General features: G+C 40.8%; 1 protein-coding gene across 4 annotated transcripts in view; it reads left to right on the plus strand.

Annotated features, from left to right (window-relative positions):
* Positions 1 to 23,002, plus strand: part of NPAS2 (neuronal PAS domain protein 2) — a 104,723-nt gene extending 81,721 nt beyond the window's left edge. For 3 of the 4 annotated variants that reach the window (XM_079972580.1, XM_079972579.1, XM_079972577.1), the window contains exons 9-20: positions 1,213 to 1,295; positions 2,738 to 2,844; positions 5,245 to 5,392; positions 7,054 to 7,135; positions 8,928 to 9,069; positions 9,519 to 9,616; positions 10,647 to 10,793; positions 14,812 to 15,006; positions 15,512 to 15,699; positions 17,525 to 17,617; positions 18,933 to 19,122; positions 21,748 to 23,002. In XM_079972580.1, coding sequence (XP_079828706.1) covers positions 1,213 to 1,295; positions 2,738 to 2,844; positions 5,245 to 5,392; positions 7,054 to 7,135; positions 8,928 to 9,069; positions 9,519 to 9,616; positions 10,647 to 10,793; positions 14,812 to 15,006; positions 15,512 to 15,699; positions 17,525 to 17,617; positions 18,933 to 19,122; positions 21,748 to 21,942 — 1,668 coding nt within the window. In that variant the 3' untranslated portion in view covers positions 21,943 to 23,002. Of the gene's footprint in view, positions 1 to 1,212; positions 1,296 to 2,737; positions 2,845 to 5,244; positions 5,393 to 7,053; positions 7,136 to 8,927; positions 9,070 to 9,518; positions 9,617 to 10,646; positions 10,794 to 14,811; positions 15,007 to 15,511; positions 15,700 to 17,524; positions 17,618 to 18,932; positions 19,157 to 21,747 lie in introns of all 4 variants that reach the window. The other variant, XM_079972578.1, reaches the window with a different exon arrangement.
* Positions 23,003 to 23,648: the final 646 nt, after the last annotated feature.

A 23,648-nucleotide genomic window follows, 5' to 3' on the forward strand; every position in this document is an offset into this window, starting at 1 on the left:
TTCCCACTCATGGGTGTGTACAAGGCATTAGGGATAGGCGGAGCCTCCTCTCTACGTATATGGTGGCTCCTCCTAAAGCCATGGCTTGCAGAGCAGGGACATACATGGTACCTTGGCATAATGGAATGGCCATCGGTAAGGTGTTCAATATTTCTGAAGGTAAATCGGTACAAAAAGCAGCAGGGGAGCACCTTGAGGCTCCGTGAGGCAATGCATGCAACTTTTCAAGTCAACTGCCAGCAGGCATCTTGCAGATAATAATGCAGGCATCTTGCTGAAGCTAAAATCAGGTATCGTTGGGCCGGAGCCCGGAAAGGGAGGATATAAATGTTCTAAGTAAATAAGTTGTTAGAAATACCTCTCTGAGATTGCCGCCACCACCCCATCCCTCTGCTGCTGGTAAATCAGCTGATAATCTGAGCCTGGTCAATTTGATACTTATCCAAAACATCTGCCCGTGTATGCGGAACTAGGGATGGAATGCAGTTGTTGTCTCATGTCTGCAAAAGCAATCTGAGGGGCTTTCTTCGTGGAATAGAATGGGCCAGTGCACATATTACATTGCTTCAAGAGCAAGCCTCCCTGTGGGGAGTGATCTCTGCCTCAGGAGTAACGTTTAGGTGTGCTTATCATAGGATTTGTCATCCTCATGTTCAGTCTCCAAATATGTATGCCAAAAATTGCTGGGTCTAGGGACTCTCAACAATGTCAGACTTTGTGTTAAGTAAGTTTTTATTTCATTTTAGCTGGAGTGGCCTCCACTCAACAGAAAGAGGTCGTCGTCATCAGTATCCATCTAGCTGTAAAATTTTCCAAAACAATTAATAGAATAATAGAAATGTAGAGTTGGGAGGGACCCTGAGGATCATCTAGTACAACCCCCTGCAACACACGAATATGCAGCTGTCCCATACAGGGATCAAACCTACAACCTTGGTATTATCAGCACCATGTTCTTACTAACTGAGCTATCCAGGCTGAACTGTAGGAATGAAAACATTTCATCTCTTTTGTCATTAGGTCCAGAATAAGTAGCCCAGCACCAGTTAAAACTAATAAACTGGATGGAGTTGATATTTAGCTATTAGACAGAGATATTTAATTTTTCTTTTCTATTCCTTTCACATGTTGTTCGCTAACATTTAAGGGAAAAAACGCAAATTAAATGGTGATAAAGGTACTACAGTCACTCAGAATTTTATTCTAATACAGGAAATGTGCATCGTTGAAGAACCTTTAGAGGAATTCACTTCAAGACATAGTTTGGAATGGAAATTTTTGTTTCTGGATCACAGGTTGGTTAAAAAAAAGAAGATGACTATACTTTATGTTTTCTTAGACAATTTACTACTGTTTATTTATCATATTTATTTGAAGTTACTTAATTGTCCTTCATCAGAGGATTACGGGGCAGTGTTCAAAAGTATGAGAATGATTCAGACACAATATATTTATGCAATGGGTGACCTATGACAACATCTGCCTGATTGCACAGTGTGACTTCAGATTTCTTTTCTGCACCATCCAGCCTTCTGCGTGCCCCCAAAATGTGTTCCATATAGTTGTGTTGGATCTCTCCCAATAATATAGTTAAACTAACAGACTTGACAAGCAACAAAATCCAGACCAGGCAAAAAAACAACAACCCCATAATACTAAAGGAAAAAAAATACTGTCATCTTCTGTCTTCATGTTTCCATTTTTAATGTGCAGTACCATGCATCTTGCTGTCCACATATCTGAGGTAAACGTGGTTAGTTTCACCTATTTTTTGTGTACCCTGTCCCCCTGTTATTACTTACAATTATGAAGAGTTATATTGCTTTAATGGGTTTTAAGGTAGAAACAAGGGACGTGAGTGGCCCTGTGGTCTAAACCACTGAGCCTCTTGGGCTTGCCAATCAAAAGGTCGGTGGTTCAAATCCCTGCGACAGGGTGAGCTCCCATTGCTCGGTCCCTGCTCCTGCCAACCTAGCACGCCAAAAAGTGCAAGTAGATAAATAGGTACTGCTCCGGCGGAAAGGAAAACTGTGTTTTCTTGCGCTGCTCTGCTTCGCCAGAAGTGGTCTTGTCATGCTGGCCACATGACCCAAAAAAACTGTCTGCGGACAAACACCAGCTCCCTTGGCCTGTAAAGTGAGATGAGCGCCGCAACTCCAGAGTCGTCTGCGACTGGACTTAACTGTCAGGGGTCCTTTACCTTTTACTTTTTTAAGGTAGAAACACTTTAAAAACTCATTGCAACATTTTCCCCAAGCCACTGTAGCAGCGCTTGGAAGTTTTTATTGCTACATGGCATCTCAATCTAAACCAGTGACTTAAAAAACAGCAACAACCTGGAGAATGTTTGTTCCTATCGCTGAGAGACATATTTGGAGGCCTGTCAACATACTGTGCACAGTTGTGAATTAACCAGTCCTGTCGCTCTACAGAGTGAACTTGTCTAAACCTTCCTGCTTTATTTCTACCTTTCGTTCTACCTTTCTACTTTCCTTCGTTTATTTTAAGCACTTTATTTTTTAAAAAATGGTGAGTTGTGCACATGAGGTTTTCCCTCCTTGCTGAGTTCCAGTAATACGAAGCAATCCCAAATAGTCTGTTGCTCTGCTTATTGTTTTAGTGCCTAGGTGGAGTCACTTCCAGAGTTTTTGGGGTGGGCAGGGAGAATAAGGGTTGAGCACTGCTGATGATATTTTTAATGGTTTAATAAAATCATTTGCTTTTTACCGTGATACAGAGCACCACCGATTATAGGATATTTGCCTTTTGAAGTTCTGGGAACTTCTGGATATGATTACTATCATATAGATGACCTTCAGCTCTTGGCACGGTGCCACGAACACTGTGAGTATGACATTACCTACAGTAAGGGGAATTCAGTTTGTTTCCGTGTGATAGCAAAGATAGAAATAAAAATCTGAAGACATTGGGTTGCATCGAACTCAACTAAACCATTGGTTTTAGCAATGGAGCTCCCCCTCCTTCTCCCCACACACACAAAGAGAGAGCCTGCTGGTGATACTAGTAAACCTGTTAGTGAATTATATTTATTTTTGGTTTAGGTTTTACAGTAGAGATGGGTAAGATGTGGACTTCCAGATCTTGGTGGACTACCCAGCATCCGCCATATTTGATGTTTGACTAGGGCTGATGCGGGTTGGAATCCAACAATATCTGGAGGGCCCTAATTTAATTTAATACTTAAATGCCCATATTCTAGAGTTCAGAGAGTATTATGAGTCCCTATCAGGGAAAAAGGCAGGATATAAATAAATACATAATACTAATACAGCATTATTATAAATAATAAGTAGTCATTTGAGGCTAGCCATTTGTGTAATGCAAACTGATTTGTCTACATTTTATTCTTCATGTGGATTGACTTGCTTAACTCCTCATTGGATATGAACTCTTGGGAGGCGGAGTTGTCAAAATAGTACAAATATCCAATACTACTCAACAACTGCTAATTAGGCGAAGCTGAAGCATTAAATTAAAACCTCGAACGACTCAACACAAATCAGATCTGATATTGCTTGCCATGTCTGTTGTTTGTCTGTAAGTGTCCTGCTACTCACATGAATGGCGCTGTTCAAAATTAATTTTCAGCCTTCTGGTGCAGAATACAAAGTTAAGTTCATCAGTCAGATCATGACTGATTGGTGTAAAATGAGATTAATCTGACATAAGACAAGCCAGTATATCTTGAATACATTTGATCATAGACATGGTGCCGATGAGAGTCCAGCAAAATTAATTTAAGCTACGCTGTCATAGAAAGTTCAAAGTCTTTAAATATTAAATCATGTTCTTTTGTTAACTTCTTCCATTAATAAGACACTTCAGTCCTGTCTGAATAAACCATCAGTGGTGTCTGATGCCCATTGGGACATGTAGGGCAAAAGGCAGAGTGGCCATCATTAGCAAGAGGGGCCAAAGCCAATGGCAGATGGAGCCAACTTAATCTACATTTGTCCCCATCCTCTTCTCTGCTGAGTTCTACAACTATAACTGAGACTAAGAAGGGTGAAGCTGACAGCCAGGACCATCCCATGGACTGGTTATAAGTATAAAGAGCAAGCGGGGGACTGGGGGCTGGCTAAGGGCAGATGAAAAATTGCCACCATAATAGACCAGCCTCCTCCATCATGCTGCTGCAACCTTTGTATCTCTCACTTAGGTTGTGACATGACATCATTATTACTATTATTATGTGCCACAGTGAAGAAAAGGGTCTTCAGCTCTGGCACTTTCCAAATTCATATTTGTTCAACATCCTTGGGTTGACCCAGATTTGTGTTGTATCTGCCTGAATGGATCCATGTCAGCTGGAGAGTAAACAGTGCTAAACCTACAGGTGTATTGGGAAGCTGTCGTGTATAACCCGTTTCTCCTTTTCCCCATATTTGATGGGCTATCACATAGGTGATGGACCCAATTTGTTTACTGTTGCTCCATAGCCTAGGACCAAACCAACGGCTTCAGATTTCAAAAGAAGGGTTTCGTCTAAGCATTAAGAACTTATTGATGGCACATGCTGTTTGACAATCCAACAAACATGCATCAGAGGTTTTTAAGTGGAGGCACTTATCAGGAATACTGTATAGTGGATCTTCTGAATCTGCAAAAGTTGGACCTTTGAGATACCTCTAAACACTGTGATTCCATACGTGCTCTGTTTGTCCATCTTAGCACCTCATTGCTAAGTAGCAAGCAAAATATAACACATTTTAACTAGTACATTTTATATGTATTTTGTTTGTTTCTCTCTCATTGTTACTGTACAAGAATGGAATTTCCACTGCAGAAGTACTAAAATGCCTTAATTCCTTTAACTCTTTCTTAAGTGAATTATCAGTTATACAGGATTCCAAATTCTATTCTCTTTTTATTTCTTCAAATATCCTTCAGTATTCTCAGTTAATATACCTATGAATAATTTAGGAATGAATCCATTTTATAGCGTTTGTAGCAAAATTCTGTTCTCTGATCAGCATCTTGGAGGATTTAATCACATACCCTAAATGGTACATTTTTTGTTTAGCAACTAGTGTAATTCTAACCAATAGAAAACGTGCTCCCACATGCATTCTTGCTGTTGTGTCCTGTACCAAAGTGAAGTTTCCCAAGCCCCTCTTAAGAAAGCTGCATGTAGATCAGCTAAAATCTTTTTTTTTTGAAAGGATGTTTTCCAGATCCTGAAATCTTTGATGCAGTGTGCATTTTGTGTGTGTTCACAAACAGTGATGCAGTTTGGCAAAGGGAAGTCTTGCTGCTACCGGTTTCTGACCAAAGGACAGCAATGGATCTGGTTGCAAACACACTATTATATCACCTATCACCAGTGGAACTCCAAACCAGAATTCATCGTATGCACCCACACGGTAGTAAGGTATGGAGAAATTGAGTGACGTTGCTGTTGTGCCAATCGGTAGAGTCTTCATTGCAGGACAAGAGCAAACAAAAGCTTGGTTAAGAGACGCACATAGAATAACCACTGCTACTTATTTTCCTGTCACATTGAAAAGGAACGTCCAATATGTTATGAGCCAGGGGGAATTTCTTACTGAGCTTAGTGCAAGAATAAACTCATTCTTTCTACCGTGCTAGCTTTAAATGCCACATACGAAGACATTTGTGAGGGGACTGCATATATAACACAACCTTGCTACAGCAAAGGCGGTGTGAAGCTGACCAGTGTGTTGATTGGCCAACTCTGTAGCATGCCACCCTCGTCTTTTTCTTAGTCTGCAAAGATGAACATTGCCTGTGCCGCCTCGCAAGATAATGTCGCACAAATGTCTTGTTCCACGGAGAAATCTGCATACGGTTGCATTACAAGCAGCCACCACAACATTTCTTGCATGTGCTAATGTAGTCTTTGAGAAAATGTATAATTCAACAGGGCCCTAGTCTGGTTCTGTGGTAGTTAATCTAACTTTTAAGGGCAGTCTTAGAGATTTTGAGCATGCGGGTGCAATGGAATAAAACTACTCATGGGTCACAGGGAGTACAGTGGTGCCTTGGTAGTTGAACGACTTGGCTCCCAAACAAATCGGCTCCCCAACACATGGGTGTTCAGTTTGCGAACGTTTTTCGGAAGCCAAACATCCAACACGGCTTCCACGGCTTCTGATTGAGTACAGGAAGCTCCTGCAGCCAATCAGAAACCGCGCTTTGGTTTTCGAACCATTTTGAGAGTTGAACGGATTTCCAGAACGTATTAAATTCGAGAACCAAGGTACCACTGGTGTTAGACTAAGGCCATCTTGCTGAGGTACTTGCTTCATTGATGAACACTCTTATTTGGAAATAAGGCATATGCTTTACGATACAATCAATTGTTATCCAGCCAAATTGTCCCTTTCATGCAAGGACTTCTGCTTGAAAATTGGATTTTCTCCCCCCCCCCCCCTGTGTACCCTCCAAATCTATTCCAAGGATGGACACGGGAAATGGAGACAGGGGAAGTTCAGTTGTGCAAGCAGAAGAATTTGTATAGACAGGATGACTTTGTTGGAAAGAGCCCAATATTTTGTTACAAACATTAATTCTGTATTGGCATGCTAATGGGACTCTAGAGAAATACTCTGATTACAATCATATACCTGCTAATGTGGGAGGTAGAACAATTTCATTCATAAGCCTTTCTGCAATTGCCAACCTGTACTTGGGGTGTGGTAGGGACAAGGCTAATCATGAGTACATGTACCAAAATTGTATACAAGGTTGCAAATACGTGTTTACACGTGAACTTTTTCCAAGTATGTATGAAGAGCATCATGTGTAAAGCCATGGAACCTAGCCTCAAGTAATTGTATAATTACAGATAATGTTTTCTTTTTGTTTTGAAAACCGGGTAAAAGTGGGCAGAAGCTAAACATAAAATGTAATTCATTACATTATTATACACATTTGGATTATATGACCTGTGGATTTTAACTGCAAATAATTTCTGGAGTTAATCATGTAATAAACTGCCAGTTGCATTTAATAGTGCTTTCAGAATAGTGGAATGGAAGGTAGATCTCCACAGAAAATAATAATGTTCAGTTATGCAGATGTTCAAGTGGAAAGGCGACGGAATATGATTTTGGAAAATGCACCTTCAGAGATAATCTCTTCAGTACTAAAGGTATGCTAAAATGGCTGTTTTAAGAGGTATTTCTTTGTTTTCTATTTTATGCAGCTCATATGTCGGTAATCACCAACCTTGCATATCATTATTTAACTGGTATAAGTCTCTATGAGAACTTAACCTAATGGAGTAAGACATGGCTGGGAATACATTCCCATTCTATTTTCCAGAATACTATTGCAGAAATGAGGGAATGGTAGCTTGCAAAATAAGAGATATCCATTATGACCTTTGGGACAATCATGTGCCTCTGAAAGGGAATAACTTTTTAAATGTAAAGGGTAAGACACATAGGGTGACTTTAGCTACTGTGTTCAGATGGTAATAATGTGTATTAATTTGACCACTAATCTTGTCCCATATAGATGGACCTGGGGTTTTCTTTATGTCTTCCATTGCTTGTTCCTCACCATGGTCACTGCCTGCTAGGTTCACTGTCCCGTAGTTTATAATCTCAGATAAGCCTACTTTCCACCTGATTTATGTTGAGGGTGTTCTTGATTGGTTGCGTGTGGTGTTCTTATGCAATTTTTTTTCAATCCCTGTGTCAATACAAAGTCTACTGCAGTTGTGCAAATGTATACCTCTTTTGATTTTTGAAGGACCAGTCACGGGAGGTGACAGACAAGCAAACCCCCTGCCCACATAATCTCATGGTTGAGTATAAAATTGAAAGAATATGTGAATTTGAAACTAGAGCATATAGGAAGAAGCAGGCAATGAAAGGCAGATGCATTATAAGTCAAGAATTAAGAATCATTTCTTTTGAAGTTCTCTGGGGATTGGCTTGGGCTCATTCCTGAGTACATAGCTTCCTTCCTATTAAAGCAGATTATACAGTAGCTGCATCTAAGGACTGAGTTCTTGTGATTTTCACTGCTTAATGAAGTTAATAACTGAGTCTTTTATGAGTATCTTACAGAAAACTACTTGAAGCTTCTGTTGCTCAGAAACGTGGATACAAAAGGCCAGGCTAGATGTGACATTAAACGCTGTATTGCATACTGAAGACTGTAAAAAATGGGTGCACTTTAACCATGTGACACATGGAGTTGAAACTGCAATTCTAGACACACATTATTATTGATATTGTTATTATTGTTATTGTTATTATTAATTCAATTTATGAATCACTTCATGTGAAACAAGCTCAAATCAATTAACAATGAAGACCTAAAATCCTAAAAGGTACACTAAAAACAGTTTCAAATCCAGTACTTGGATAAGCAACTCCACACAAAAGGCTTGTGGGGAAAGGAAGGTCTTCAGTAGGCTCTGAAAAGACAATAGACAAGACACATGGGTGATATGTAACAGCAGGGAGTTCCAAAGGCCAGGTGCTGCCACATTAAAGGCATGATTCAGACATTGTGCAGAACAGACCACCTGATGAAATTGCATCTATGCAATGCTGTCCTGCACAGGTTGAGGCAATCTTTTATGTATCCTCGTTCCGAGCTGCATAGGGCATTGTACACCAATAACAGCACCTTCAATTTAGCCTGGTAGCTAGTTGGCAGCCAGTGCAATTCTTTCAGAAGCAGAGAAACATGGTGGCAGTATTCTGTCCCCAATGAACAGTTGAGCTCACTGGGAATTTCTAGGGAGTTGTTCCCATCGAACACAAAGGCGCTTACTTCTGAGTAAGTGTGTATATCGGGTTGTGCTGCACATAGCTGATACCGAAAAAAAGACCTCTCCCTCAATAAACCCAAATGATTTATAACCAAACTCATTTGTAAGTTCGAAACTTTCAAAAACGTTTAGCATGTTTGCTTTGTTTTTTAAGGACAGTGGATCAGAACTGGATCCTCAACAGCACTTTAACGCTCTTGAATTAGGCACGTCAATCCTCGACACCAGTCGGACTCTTTCTGTATCCTCTCAGGGCTCACACAAATCTTTGCCTACATCCTTGCCTGACACAGCATGTAAGTTATAATTATTTATTAAATTTGTATACCGCCCTTCAGGTGTGGTCTCTGCAGATGCTACTTTGAAACTGAGAATTTTATACTGTTATACTGCCAGTATAAGCCGGAATGGTATGTAACGTGTAACGCAGGCCTGCATGCATGGATCATGACCAACAGAAAGGATAATTCTAACACAACAGGGCATTGTCTTATTTGAAACATTTGCTACCTGCTAGTTATTGGAGTGCAATTTCAGAGTGGGTTACAACATCAACTCCCATCTTCTCCAGCCAGAGCTGTAGTCCAGAACTAGAGGGTGCAGGTTGACAAAAACTGGTGCATTTGTTCTATAGTCAACTTCCTTTATTGCCATTCCAGCGATCCAGTCTTTTTGTATACATTAATAGAAACTTTTAACAACTCTGTTCTAAATGGTAATTTAGTAAATAAATGTTATTTTATAGCCACAAGAACAAAGCTCATCCCAGAGTCTCCCTCCCTGCAAAGAAGTCCCACTATGCAGGAGGACTTGCAGAGATCTAGCCAACCTGCCGCTGCTCAGGTAAGGTGGAAAAAAAAAAAGTTCAAGTGAACAGAAACATTAAAAGAACTTCCATGAAATAGATACACAGGCGTGTACCAAACTGACGGAGGACAGGAGCTTAAAATGGGTTTAAAGTTAGTGAGAGTAAAACGATTTTTTTGTTTTCACTTAATTGAATTGGGAGGCATAGCAAACTAAAACTTTTCCATTCATACCGGCATGACATGACCCTCTTGAGCATGCTAGGAGTGTCTAGATGAATCAAGGGCTTTCTTTTCTATGTCTAGGAAGTCCTCTCTGCCACTGGTTCCCCTGAAGTTAGAGACAATAAAAAAAAATTGGCAAGACACTTGTATGGAGGGAAGGTACACACACACACACACACACACACACACACACTGGGGTTATCAGGATCAGAGATAGGTTCTCTAACTTTTCTGCCCAGGCTCTTTTTTCTAGCCGTCAAGGTATATTTGCTGAAGCCTCCTCCTTTCACACTCTTGTATTATTTTGACCACAGGTAGTGTGCACTTGTGGTCAAAGAGATATTAGTGCTGTAACACCAGTAATCAGTATGTGCTTATCTTGCGAATGATGGGAATTGTTAAGATAATATATTAATTATATTTAATCCTCTAGGTACCCCCATGTGTGGGTTAAAAGGAAAAGAAAAATGGCTGGTGCCTGTTTTTAAAAACATGGGGCTATCACATAGAGAGCCCCAATGGCAGAGTATTAAACCCCATCATTATGCATATTAATGAAGCATAGGAATAGGTTATTAAACCTTCTTTAACTCCATTCAGCTGCATGAAGCAGCTGACCCCCCCATTTTGCCACTTTTTCAGTGAAACCCTACAGACTGCAAAGTAAGTTAAAAATGCTTTACTTACAGCTTCTAGGTCTCGGACATGCATCGTTCCTTATGCAAGAGCAGTAGTATAATGCAGGTAACAATATTCTTAGAAATACAGCAAAGCAGCCTCGTGGAACAAAAGTTACTGTACTTACTAGAAAAGTAACATTGCTCTTGGTTTTCTTGTTTCAGCTCTCATCCCAGTTTAACATGTTCCAAACTATCAAAGACCAGCTTGAGCAGAGGACTCGAATACTGCAAGCCAATATTCAGTGGCAGCAGGAAGAGCTGCAGAAAATCCAGGAACAGCTGTGCATCGTGCAGGATTCCAACATACAGGTTAGCGGGAGAACGTATTTTTCAGACAAATTACTCTTGATTCAGTGAGTAGCAGAATTCTTGAGCAGAAATTTATTTCCACGCTCAAATCATCTTGATGCACCATAGGCCACCACACAGAGGAGGGTTTACTGCATCCAGCAGCCCAGCTTAAACAGCTGCTTCTTCTTCAAGGGGCATTTTGCTCACTTCCGATTTCGGAACCTGGCTCAGGAAAACAACACCTTCTGCCAGCTATTCTTCCTGCAGTTCCCCCCTTCCCTAGTTTACATAGGAATACATAGTATTGGAAGCCCTCTGTTCCCAATGACAGAATAAGAGGATTGGCTTTGAAAGAGAAAAGTGTAGGTGCTCTGAGGTTCAATCTGTGGCATTTTCACTTAGGAAATAGCAAAGCTGCCAAAGACTTATGCCTGAGACCTGAGAGAACTGTTGCCAGTTGGAGCAGGAAATACTGGGATAGATGAACCTATGATCTGATTCCATATAAGGCAGCTTCCCAGATTCATTTGGTCAGGAGCCCCTTTGGTTACACTTTTGTTTCTGATACATAGCAGAGAATGGACTGACCTAATGCTTCCAGTTAGTCTAACAACAATATTTCAGTATATTTAAGGCAGAGAGGACAAAATAAGTGTCAAATAAAATATGCTGATCCATGCTGAAGGAGGACAGAAAATTCAGCAGAGACTTCAAGACTGAAAGAAATGAAAGGATTGGATAGAGCAGGCTTGTCCAACAGGTAGATCGTGATCTACCGGTAGATCATTGGAAGTCTGTGGTAGATCACCAGTAGATCAGTGGCTCCCTGCAAAGAAGCTAAAAAACTTTGGCTCCCCTAAAAAAAACTCAGTATCTTTGCCCTGCACCCCAAAAATGACCTGAACCACCAAAAACAGGGCTTTCCTTCCCAAAAAAACCTCAACAACTTTGGCCTGAACCCCCAAAAAGGGGGTAGATAACTGCCAGTTTTTAACTCTGTGAGTAGATCGCAGTCTCTCAGTCTCTTTGAAGTTGGCCACCCCTGGGATAGACATGGTCATTATTCCTTAATAGTACCTTGTAGAGAGAGAAATATAGAATGAAACACAAGAGCTCAATTTTAACCCGTGCTACAGCATTGTAGCTGTAGCTACAGATGCAGGTGGTGCTGTGGTCTATACCACAGAGCCTAGGGCTTGCTGATCAGAAGGTCGGTGGTTCGAATCCCCGCAACGGGGTGAGCTCCTGTTGTTCAGTCCCAGTTCGAAAGCACATCAAAGTGCAAGTAGATAAAAAGGTACTGCTCCGGTGGGAAGGTAAACGGCATTTCTGTGCGCTGCTCTGGTTTCACCAGAAGTGGCTTAGTCATGCTGGCCAGATGACCCGAAAAAACTTTCTGTGGACAAATGTCAGCTCCCTCGGCCAGTAAAGCGAGATGAGCACCACAATCCCAGACCCAGAGTCGTTCGCGACTGGTCTTAACTGTCAGGGATCCTTTACCTTTATCTTTTTACAGCACTGTTAGGGATATCTTCTTCGGCGATCACTTGTAGCTGGGTAAGATTGTCTTCCATAACACTGTTTTAACAATGAGTCCGTTGGTCATGGGGCTACATGGAATGTATGCAATTTATTAATACAATTTGAAGAGACTTGCTGGGACCACAAAAAGAGAATTAAGGGGCTATATTTGGCATGTAGCAGAAAAGCAGCCTGGCAATATTGTTGAAAGGAAATAATACGGGTAAAACCAAGCCTTACAGGGAAAATGTCACCTTCAGCAGTTTGTTAGAAACGGTATCTTTGAAATAAATGTCTCATAGCTATAAATTTAGCGTGGCATCCTTGCTTCCGATACATTGTAAAAATAATTGCTGTTGATAAGAGCTTCCTTGTTCGATCAACACAGATGGTTAAAATGTCTGGTTTCCATAGAACAGCTTTCTTCCGTTGTCTCCCTAATATGATGCTGTCTGTTTCTAGATGCAAGAGGTGTTGTGCTTTCATGTCTTTTGCTTCTTTCATGAGAATACTAATGAGACTGCCAATTAGAAGAGATTAGTAATACTCTTCTCATGTTTTGACACCCTGAAAAAGTAGTCGTGAGATTCTGCAGTGGCGTTATCTACTTAGGCTTGTTTACGATGTTGAAGGGGTGGGGGGAGGAATCCTTTCTATTCAGTGGCATTTTAGTTCTTCTTTAGTGGTCCAGTCATGACAGGATGGTAAGAATCTTGGGCAAAGCCGCTGTGAATGGAAAACTTTCTGTGTTGGTACTTTGGTGTTGTCCTCTTCTGAGGAGAAATGTTTTGACACTAACACTCTTGAGGTGCCTGACTATCAGTATTTTGCACGAGAGGTTCCTAGTGCATTTAGTCTTGCACAATAGAAATGGGTTAGTGCAACAAGTTCACTTAAAGAAAACAACAGACTGTTTGCTGTTAGGAGAGTGACAGGGAAATGCATTGAAAAGTGTGGAGTGAATGAATGAGAATAATGGGAAGGTTTATAAACACCCCACAAGCAAATCACGATGAAAGCTCATTATCATATGATTGGTTGGAGGCAATCTGTCACAGTACAGAAATTAAAACAGCATGACTCCTATTACAGTGGAACCTTGGTTTTTTGAACGTAATCTGTTTGGGAACACCGTTCAGCTTCCGAAACGTCCAAAAACTGAAAGCGGCAGCCTCAATACAACAGGGAAACTCAAAACGGAAGCTGTGTGGCACGTTCAGCTTCCGAAAATTGTTTGAAAACCAAAGCAGTTACTTCTGGGTTTTCGGCATTCGAAAGCTGAAACGTTCGATTTCTAAGACACTCAAAAACCGAGGTTCCACTGTACTTGTTCGTACTATGTTCATAGCTCATGGGATCATGTATATGTACTGAGGCAACAATCTCACACTTAGTTTTAGGATCTTTCCCCACATGTTCTCTCTCTCTTGTGCTCCATTTCAATGGCTTCTCATCTTCTGTATTTCCGTTTGTTTTTCAACATTTTTGTGTTGCTAGATAGCTAGAATTCCTTAAGTTGAAGCCTCATGCTTTATATTTTTCTTGTTTTATTATCTTGAAGTTTTTTCTGGACAGAGGTACAATCCACCCTGTTTTCATAGACAGCAAAAGGAAGTTGTCCTTTCAGGAAAAAAGTATAGGGATATGATTGTTGGAGGCTGTCTTCTTCTTCTTCTTCTTCTTTGGTGATCACTTGTAGCCGAGTAAAATTGTCTTCCAAAAACAACCAAGCTACTTATTGGACAGGAACACATTTGCTAAAATTCCAGTGGAAGCTTTTTCTATCTTGGGGTGAGATGGGGATAATGTCAGCCCTGTGGGGTTGCACACACATTTTCCCATCTGGAATCCCATGGAGAGGGAAGTAGAAGAAAACAATTTGAAGCAGAAAAACTGGGGACAGGGAAGAGTTTACCACCAGCAGCCATCACTTCTCTGCTCTTATTTGCTCCCTCTGAAAGCTCATTTCCCATAAACCAAGTGTTAGTTGCAATTTAGTAACATGTGTTTGCTTGTAACATCTAGTTTGACCTTCATATATTTGCAAGAATTAGACATGTATGTCAGAGGTTTCTGAGTGAATAGGATGACAAATGTATTCTGTTCCTGAATAGTGGATTTGGTTTTCTAAACAGTGTCAGTCCTTCCACAGCTGGTTTAAGGTGCATTGCACACATAATATTTGAGCAATTCTTATCCAATGCTTGATTTGGAAAGAGGTGACATGCGACATTCCCTGTAGAAACTTCTCTGACAGCCCCAGATGTGTGAAAGGTGGCTGTGCTTATGCAGTTGTGTGGGGAATGGACTCTCTGTGTACTCACAAGCAACTTCACACAGTCTTCTAGCATTAAAAGCATTTTCAGTGACTGAGGCCTGGATCAAGTTGAGCTCCCTAACGATACACATTTATAAGTGTTAAGATATGACAACTTGAAATTGTAACTGTGAATGTATTTCTTCCATTGATTTGCTTAACAAGGAAATAAAAAAAGGAGCCACCTTTCTCTTCCAGATGTTTTTACAGCAGCCAACAGCATCTCTGAATTTCAGCGGCATGCAGCATCCAGAACCTCAGGGGAAGCCAGCGGTTGAGTCTCAGCAGCAAGTTGTGGCAAGGCCTTCGAGGCCTTGTCTCCAAGAGCAGATTGCGGCTCCTCAAGCAACAGACCATCAAATGTTAGGAGAAGAAAATGTGTTATCAAACCAGGTAAGCAGACCTGCAATGGTCATACAGCAATCTTTTTGTGGAAAAAAATGTTCTCTTCTTTAAACATTACTTTAAGTCTTAGGTTCATCTTCAATCCTACCTCTTTTGATTCTTCATTTAGTTCTTCCAGCATTTCTTGTACTATAGTTCTTGTTTGCCTTTAGGTATTACGGCAATATCGCCTGCCCTTTCGCTCTTTCCAGTAAGCTTTGTGTGAATCTGTGTGTTTGTTCTAGCTACTCATAATCACCATTCTTGTAAAAAAAAAAAAAAAAATCTTTAAAAAGGGTAAATTACCAGACCTACATTCAATGAATATGAATTTATTTCCCTACTTATCGGTCACTTTACATAATTACACCTTTATGAGAGGATGGAATGAACTAAATTTGGATCTGGTAATTTGGCAAAAAAATAATCGCAACTTAATTCTATGTGTTTTTACAATATATCCAAAGCTTTTGGTTATTGTTTCTGTGAGTGCTGTTATTTTCAACTGTTCTAGGATCAGAAATCAGCAAGAGCCTCACAAGGAATGCAGGATAGCTGTCAATCTTCCAGAAGCTTAACCTCACAGTTTAGCAATGTCTCTGTGCTCCCACAGTCTTTGAGCAGAGCTCCACCTGATGCCATTCTACAGGATAACAGCCACCAGCAGAGCACTCCAGATTTTAGTAATGATCGACAACTGAGGTAAAATAATTGAAGTAACCTACTTAAAAAAAAAAAGTTGAAGAATTAAATACTATTTTTTTACAATGGCACTATTTAAATTTGCATGTTTAGTTTATTACTATATACCAGGTAAATACTGTACTTTGAACATTAAGAAAATACTCCATTTTATCAAGTTACAGCACTAGATTATTAGTAAGCTTGAAAGAAAAAAAGAGGAACATGGTGTTATTATTATTTATTCAATTTCATACGTACCCTGTACCACAAGGTTCCAGGGTTGGGTTACAGAAATGAAAAATTCAGTATTAAAAACAGTATCAGAATGGAGCAAACAGACTTGTGGGTTACAGGTAGGTAGCCATGTTGGTCTGCAATAGTCGAAACAAAACAAAATAAATAAAATAAAATAATTTTAAAAATTCCTTCCAGTAGCACCTTAGAGACCAACTAAGTTAGTTATTGGTATGAGCTTTCGTCTACATGCACACTTCTTCAGATACAGACTTGTGGGTTGTTTTTCTTTTCTCTAAATGTTGTTAGCACTATGTATTTGCCTTAAAAAGAGAAAGAAAAGATACTGTTTACTTCGTTGTTGTGTTTTGAAAAAGTTTTTAAACTGGTGACTAGAAAGAAAATACAAGGAACAATAAGTACAGTGGTGCCTCGCAAGACGAAATTAATCCGTTCCGTGAGGCTCTTCGTATAGTGGTTTTTTCGTCTTGCGAAGCAAGCCCATTGACAGCTTAGCAGATTAGCGCTATTAGCGGTTTAGCGGCTTTTAGCGATCAGCTGTTAAGCGGCTTAGCGCCTTAGGAAAAGGGGGGGGAGGGGAAAAAACCCGCAGGAACTCGCAAGACATTTTCGTCTTGCAAAGCAAGCCCATAGGGAAATTCGTTTTGCAAAGCACCTCCAAAATGGAAAACCCTTTCGTCTAGCGGGTTTTCCGTCTTGCGAGGCGTTCGTCTTGCGGGGCACCACTGTAGCTTGAAATAGAAAACACATCCCTGTAGGAAACATAATGTGAATGGGGCGGGGGGAGGGAGAGAGGACCTTACCTCTCCACACAAAGTTAGCTGCCGTTTCAAACTACCTGGAGCAGAAGAAAGCATGTAGAGCCTACTTTATGTTCTGGACTGGCAAACTGAATGGAAGCTCTAATAGCTAACTTAAAAATCTAATAGCCCAATGCTCACTAGATTTCATCAGAATGCAGGACTGTCATAGAAGATGGCTATTACTTGAGGCAGGAACATCCACCGCATCACAGGTTGGGAGCATGAAAACGTTACAATCAAGTGCTGTGGCAAATAATCTGCCTCAGGGAATTTCAGTGATCTTTGTTTGCCAACCACAGTATGTAGATCCACTCCTAAGAAGAATGAAACTCCTTGTACAGTCATACCTCGGGTTAAATGTGCTTCAGGTTGAGCGTTTTCAGGTTACGCCCTGTGGCGACCCGGAAGTAACAGAGTGCGTTACTTCTGGGTATCGCCGCTTGCGCATGCGCAGACAGTCAAAATGCCATCATGCGCATGTGCGGAAGAGGCGAATTGCAACCCGCAGACGCAGGTTGCGTTTGTTTCAGGATGCGAATGGGGAACGGATCCCGTTCGCATCCAGAGGTACCACTATATAAGAATGGCCACATTTGATAATAAATCCTGATCTACCCTTTTTTTACTACGACTAATTACATTCTGTCCCTGAGCCGACTGCAGATTTAACTCTATTGGCTTCTGAGCATGCAACTACCTCACACGGAAAAAAGCCTTCCGACCCTTTCAGTATCTGTAGGTTAGTGTCATTCTTCACTGACATTATTTAATTTCCTGTTTCCTAGACTGTTACTCAGTCAGCCTATTCAGCCAATGATGCCTGGTTCCTGCCATGCGAGGCAGACAACAGATGTTGATGTGACTGGACACGAAGCTAAGTATGTAGCATGTTACTGGGGGCAGGGGTAGGAAGGAAAAGTTTGAAACTATACTGAGAAATGCCACTTAGATGGAAGTGGTAGAACGGCAACTCGTCCAGAGGTAGTACTTAGGTTAAGCAGTCTATGTCAGAGATGGAATAAAGGTGGCTCCATATTTTGAAAATCCAGATGTTGTCCTGCCATATTTTATCTGCCCCACTGCCAAGCTCCCGCAATTGCATGGTTTTTCAGATCCCAGTTGCCCCAGTACATTCTTTCTCTCGTGCATCATGCAGTGCTATTTTTCTAGAAAAAGAGGTGCCAGAACTCACCATGAACAGCACCCTTGTTCTCTTAGAATGGCAATGGCACCTACCTGAGAGGTGCTGGAACTGAGTTCCAATGAGTTCTGGCTGGAAAAATGCCCTGCCATCATGTACTGGGGTTCTGTCATGCCAACTGGAGAATGAAAGGGACCAGGTTTGGTGAAAGTGTTACAATCAAATAAATCTGGAGCCTGCTACTTGGAACATTATCTTGCTGATATTGTATCAGAAATTTCTAATTTACCTGCTATGGCTGGTTCTTTGCTTTTAACCCATAAACTCACCATTTCTAAAGATGTGTCCACATATTCTCAAGCCTCTGGGCTACCCCAGCAAAAAGGTAAAGGGACCCCTGACCATTAGGTCCAGTCGTGACCAACTCTGGGGTTGCGGCGCTCATCTTGCTTTATTGGCCGAGGGAGCCAGTGTACAGCTTCCAGGTCATGTGGCCAGCATGACTAAGCCGCTTCTGATGAACCAGAGCAGCACACGGAAACGCCGTTTACCTTCCTGCTGGAGCGGTACCTATTTATCTACTTGCACTTTGACGTGCTTTCGAACTGCTAGGTTGGCAGGAGCAGGGACCGAGCAATGGGAGCTCACGGGGATTCGAACTGCCGACCTTCTGACCAGCAAGTCCTAGGCTCTGTGGTTTAACCCACAGCGCCACCCGAGGGCCGCCCCAATAGCAAGCAAAAATGCTTAGTTGCATCAGCCTCTGATCAGCTTCTTCGTTCTCCCACACGGCCCCACCCCAGGTCATCCTTCTCTACTTCCAGGATGCCACTAGGTATGCACAATATATATGCCCAGGAGTTATGTGTAGCAATGAATGTGCCTGGCTTTTTCAACGCATCTTCCAACAATTGGCATATCTGCATAGTCCCTGAGTCAGCAGCAGCACCTGCTCTTTCTCCCAACCGTTGTCCATAATACATTGCAGTATGACATCAATGTTTTGGTCGCAAATTCTTGGCTGCAAAACTTAGGACTGTTTCTTTGAATAGATACTTTCAAAGTCTACAAGCGTTCCAAAGTTTGGAAGAGCAAACCTCTGGAAGCAGTACAGCTATAGTGCTGATGGGACAAGCAGTGTTGCCCCCTGGGTTTTCTGCAGCACAGCCATCTCAGCCTTCAACTTTGCAGCCTATGCATCAGCACCAGCAGCAGCAGCAGCAGCAGCAAGGCTACCTTCAGGTGGGCTGCAACAGAACTGACAGTACCTAAATGGGTAAGCCGCCCTGAAAGTATTTTTTTCAGCTGAAGGGGCGGCATACAGGGTTTTTTTGTTTTAAAAAAAAAATTTTTTAATTGTGTAGTTATTCATAAAGTGATAAAGACCCTCACATTATTTTAAGAATGGCAGAAGAAATATGACATGGTTGTTTATAAACCTTTTTTTTATTAGGAATGTTAAAAAAATAATAATACAAGAACTCACAATGAAAATGCAGGAAGTACATAAACAACAAAAATATTTCTTCAGTTGTTATCTATATCAGATGTCGAACTGATTTATTAATGTTCTCAAACCACAGCTAGCACTTCTAGATGTACATTTTTTGGGGTGTAGTGCAGTTCTAATATCATATAAACGGAGTCCACAGTGTCAACCATTTTGTTTTCTTTATTTCTTTAAATACCCTCTGTAAATTAGTCCATAGTTGTCTATGTTGCAGTCTAATGTTAGGTCTCATATTCCCAAATAAAGTAACCATAGGCAGGAATAGGAACACAGGAAGCTAGCTGCCTTTGGTTGGACTATTGGTCCATCTCGCTCAGTATATTCTGCAACTCTTCAAGATTTCAGATGGCAGGGATCATCTGCACACAAAGCAGATGCTAGACCACTGAACCTTGACAAATGGAGTCTCATAACCAATAATCACTATACAAAACTCTTAGTGACTCCCAACTCAGGCCCAGAATACACTGGAGTGTCTTGGCATATTACCAAGGATGTCTTTAAATCCTACCTGAATATTCTATCCATTCTGTTTCCTTACCAACATAAGTCCAAAGCTCAGCTGACTCTATATAACTCTATGTGCCTTTTAAATATGATGGAGGAACTCAAGACTCCCAGTCAATATCCTCTGTTCTGGATACAATTCTCAGTTGACTGTGCTCCTGATTTGGAATATCACTGAGGAAGTGAGGTTTCAGGAGATTGTGGCTTCTGTGTATTGGAAACATCTGCTCACATTTTATGCACGTCAATATGTGATCTGGAGCCGACACATTTGATTATGCTGGAAACTTTGCACTGGGACACCAGGTTCTAAATCTAACTCCAGCACAATGTGAGTGTCTGGTGTATTTCCTTTTGTTTTATGGATCCTGCTAATTTCCTTGTTCCTTTTGTTTTTTCCTTTTGCAACACAAAAGCTTCCTGAATAATTATTGTATTGTCATTGACTGCTTTTGGCTTTATAGCCAGTAACTTCCCTTTTAAAAAACAAACAGCCATCATTCCTCCCACTAAAATGGTAAACATGAAGTGTGGCAATAAGATAAAATGGAGTCCCATAGGGGGGAAAGGCAGGGTATAAATGAATAAATAAATAATTGCACAAGCCCAAATATACCCACTATAGGAACACAAAACATGCCCACAACAGAAGGTTGTTGACAGTAAGAGGCCATCAGCCAAAGGCAGTATATATAACAAATTTGAATACTACAGTCCTAAATTTTTTTACTATGAATTAAGTTAAGCCCCATTGAACTTAGTGGGACATATTTCTGAATAAACATACCTAGGATTGTGCTGAAAGTATTTTCATATGTGCCCATGACAAACATGATTGTGATGAAACCATTGAAAGAGAAAGTGGAATTAATGAGCATTGCCAATGGAGGATAGAAAAGGAAGCCCAATTATTGGACGAAATGAGTAGGGAAAATCCACTTGCAAGGGCCACTAACCTTTTCATACCAGTGGTTGTTGTTGTTTAGTCGTGTCCGACTCTTTGTGACCCCATGGACCAGAGCACGCCAGGCACTCCTGTCTTCTACTGCCTCCCTGGCACACAATGACTTCTGTAGGAGTAAAGTATAACACAACATGGCAGCCATGGAGGTATGGCATGGCGCAAAACTAGAGAGAGTACATTCATTGCTGTTTCCCATCCTCCTTCCACAGACTACCTCTTCTTTGCTAGAGGAAGTCACCTATGTTCTCCTGATCCTGATTGCGGAGATCACACAATACTGATGTTCCACTAACATAAGAGTGCTGTTGCTCATGACAACAGGGAGCATTCTGCAGTACCAGGAAAAAAATATACAAAGGGGCCATCACATTCACTCTTTCTCACACAGACACACACCCACACCCCACTTGACCATTGCCATTTCCCAAGAATTGTTTTTTTCTAACAATATAAAATCCAAAAAATAGGGCCGCCGCCAACCTTGCAATCCTGGGCATAAATGGTGCCAAGCTTCATTCATTGACTTAGCTAAGCACATTTTAAGTGTTCTGCAAACTATAGATCCTAGTCCAACAGCAATAGTTCCATAGCAAAGTTCCATAAGCAGAGGTCACTTCTCAGTAGTGGCACCCACCCTGTGGAACGCCCTCCCATCGGATGTTAAGGAGACAAGTAATTATGAAACATTTAGGAAACATCTGAAGGCAGCCCTACATAGGGAAGATTTTTAAGGCATGATGTTTTACTGTGTTTTTATATATCCTGCCCAGAGTGGCAGATGGGTGGGGTACAAATAAATTATTATTATTATTATTAATTAACAGAACTACTCTTTTTGATCTGCTAAACCATTATTTGACGGCATCCAATTTTGTTTTGCATATAGGTAGAGTCTGCAGGCCCTTTGCACAGTGAGCAGGCAGATTCTTTGCTCTTGCCTTCCTACCCTCGACAGGAAGAAAGCGTAGAGTACCATAATATGCAGTCACAGCAACAGCAGCAAGAACCTGCTCCCAGGAGGAGTGTCGGTTTGCCTGAATCCTCAAACATGCAACAACATCTGCAGCAGAATCTGCTGTAACAATCAGTACACGTTTAGCTTTATTGAATGGTGGGTGACTGGGCAGGAGGGAAGCCAGCATTTGCATATGTGTTCATTTCAGAGTTTTATGATGTAAAGAGATTACCAAGCACAGACCTTGGTGGATAGTGCAATAGGAAAGGAACGGGAATTATTTTGCAGGTGTTTGCACTATTTTGTGACTACATTATGTATATTAATACTAATACATACCATCATGTGCAGACTGGTATGTGTTGGTAGACGATTCTTCTGACTATTTTGACCAGAAAGTATTCTGGCTATTCCAAAAAAAAAAAAAAGGTGGATACGAGTTACTTGGCCTTCACTATTTTGATCTTTTGAATATGAAAAGCACTGGTTCAGAGAAAATCTATTGAGAGAGTGAGAGATTATTTTTATTAATATTATTATTATTTTGCACAACTGCACAAAAGGCATAACCTAGCACTTTCGGTGAATAAAAGTTTGTTCTGGTGGCCAGATAAGCACTTCCAGTGAGAGAGAGAACATGTTGTCCTTTATTTAAATAAAAAGCACCCTGCAGTTTATAGACCTTGGACTCATAACCTGAAAGTATTAAACTTGTTACCTCTCCCTCTTGCTATTTCTAATGTTTCAAAGAAATTACACTGGACATTTTCCTATTTACTTAGTGAACTACAATTGTAAACAGTGAACCGAAGCACAATCATGCAGCTGTTATTCCAATGTATTAGTCATGCTCTTTAAACACTTTGAAGAGAATCTTTTCTACTAACTGAGCAGCCCCCTCACAACTGTTCATAGAACAAACACCTGAAGAATATGCACTGTGTTACAGCCCATTAAGTGGAAAAATGCTGCAACTATATTACATATCTTTCATTACTACGTTTAGGTTTGACTTTTCCTCCAAAGCGTTGCACTTTTGTATGCTTTATGTTGATGTTTCTAAAAAAAAGATTTTATGTAATTATTCAATAAGTAGCGTATAAAGAAGTTGTTGTAAACAAAACAAAACCCCAACCTTGACCTATTTCTATATAAAATAAAATTATATGGGATTATGTGAACATTATTTTGTTTATGAAAGACCAGCTCATTTCACAAGCAAAAAGCTTTTTTTCTTTCCATGCTTTTTTGAGGGTTAATAGTTTGTAAAAAACAAACTGAAATATAGAAATATAGCTTCAGGCCTTTAGCTTGGACATAGAGGTGCCTGCAGAGAGCTTTTAATACAGCACCCTTTGCACCAGGCTTATACGAAACAAATGACTAGCCTGATGTGGGCTTTTTGCTAACCCCTCATTTTCATTTTTCCTTGTTTGTTTACAGTCTGTTGATATTTGATGGGTAGGGTCTGTCGCAGTGCTTATTTATGCAACAATTTATGAAGTATTGAGCATGTAATACGGTGTTTGGTGGATAGAAGTATCTTGTTACTACAGGGAACTTACTGCAGCATACATACTGCTATGGGATGTGGCTGGCGCTGTGGTCTAAAACACTGCCAATCGGAAGGTCAGCTGTTCAAATCCGCTTGATGGGGGTGAGCTCCTGTTGCTCTGTCTCAGCTTCTGTCAACCTAGCAGTTCGAAAGCACACCAGTGCAAGTAGGTAAATAGGTATCGCTGTGGTGGGAAGGTAAACGGCATTTCTGGGCACTCTGGCTTCAGTCACGGTGTTCTGTTGTGCCAGAAGCGGTTTAGTCATGCTGGCCACAT

The sequence above is a fragment of the Podarcis cretensis genome (assembly GCF_951804945.1).
Source record: "Podarcis cretensis genome assembly, chromosome: 4".
In the NCBI taxonomy this organism is placed as follows: domain Eukaryota; kingdom Metazoa; phylum Chordata; class Lepidosauria; order Squamata; family Lacertidae; genus Podarcis; species Podarcis cretensis.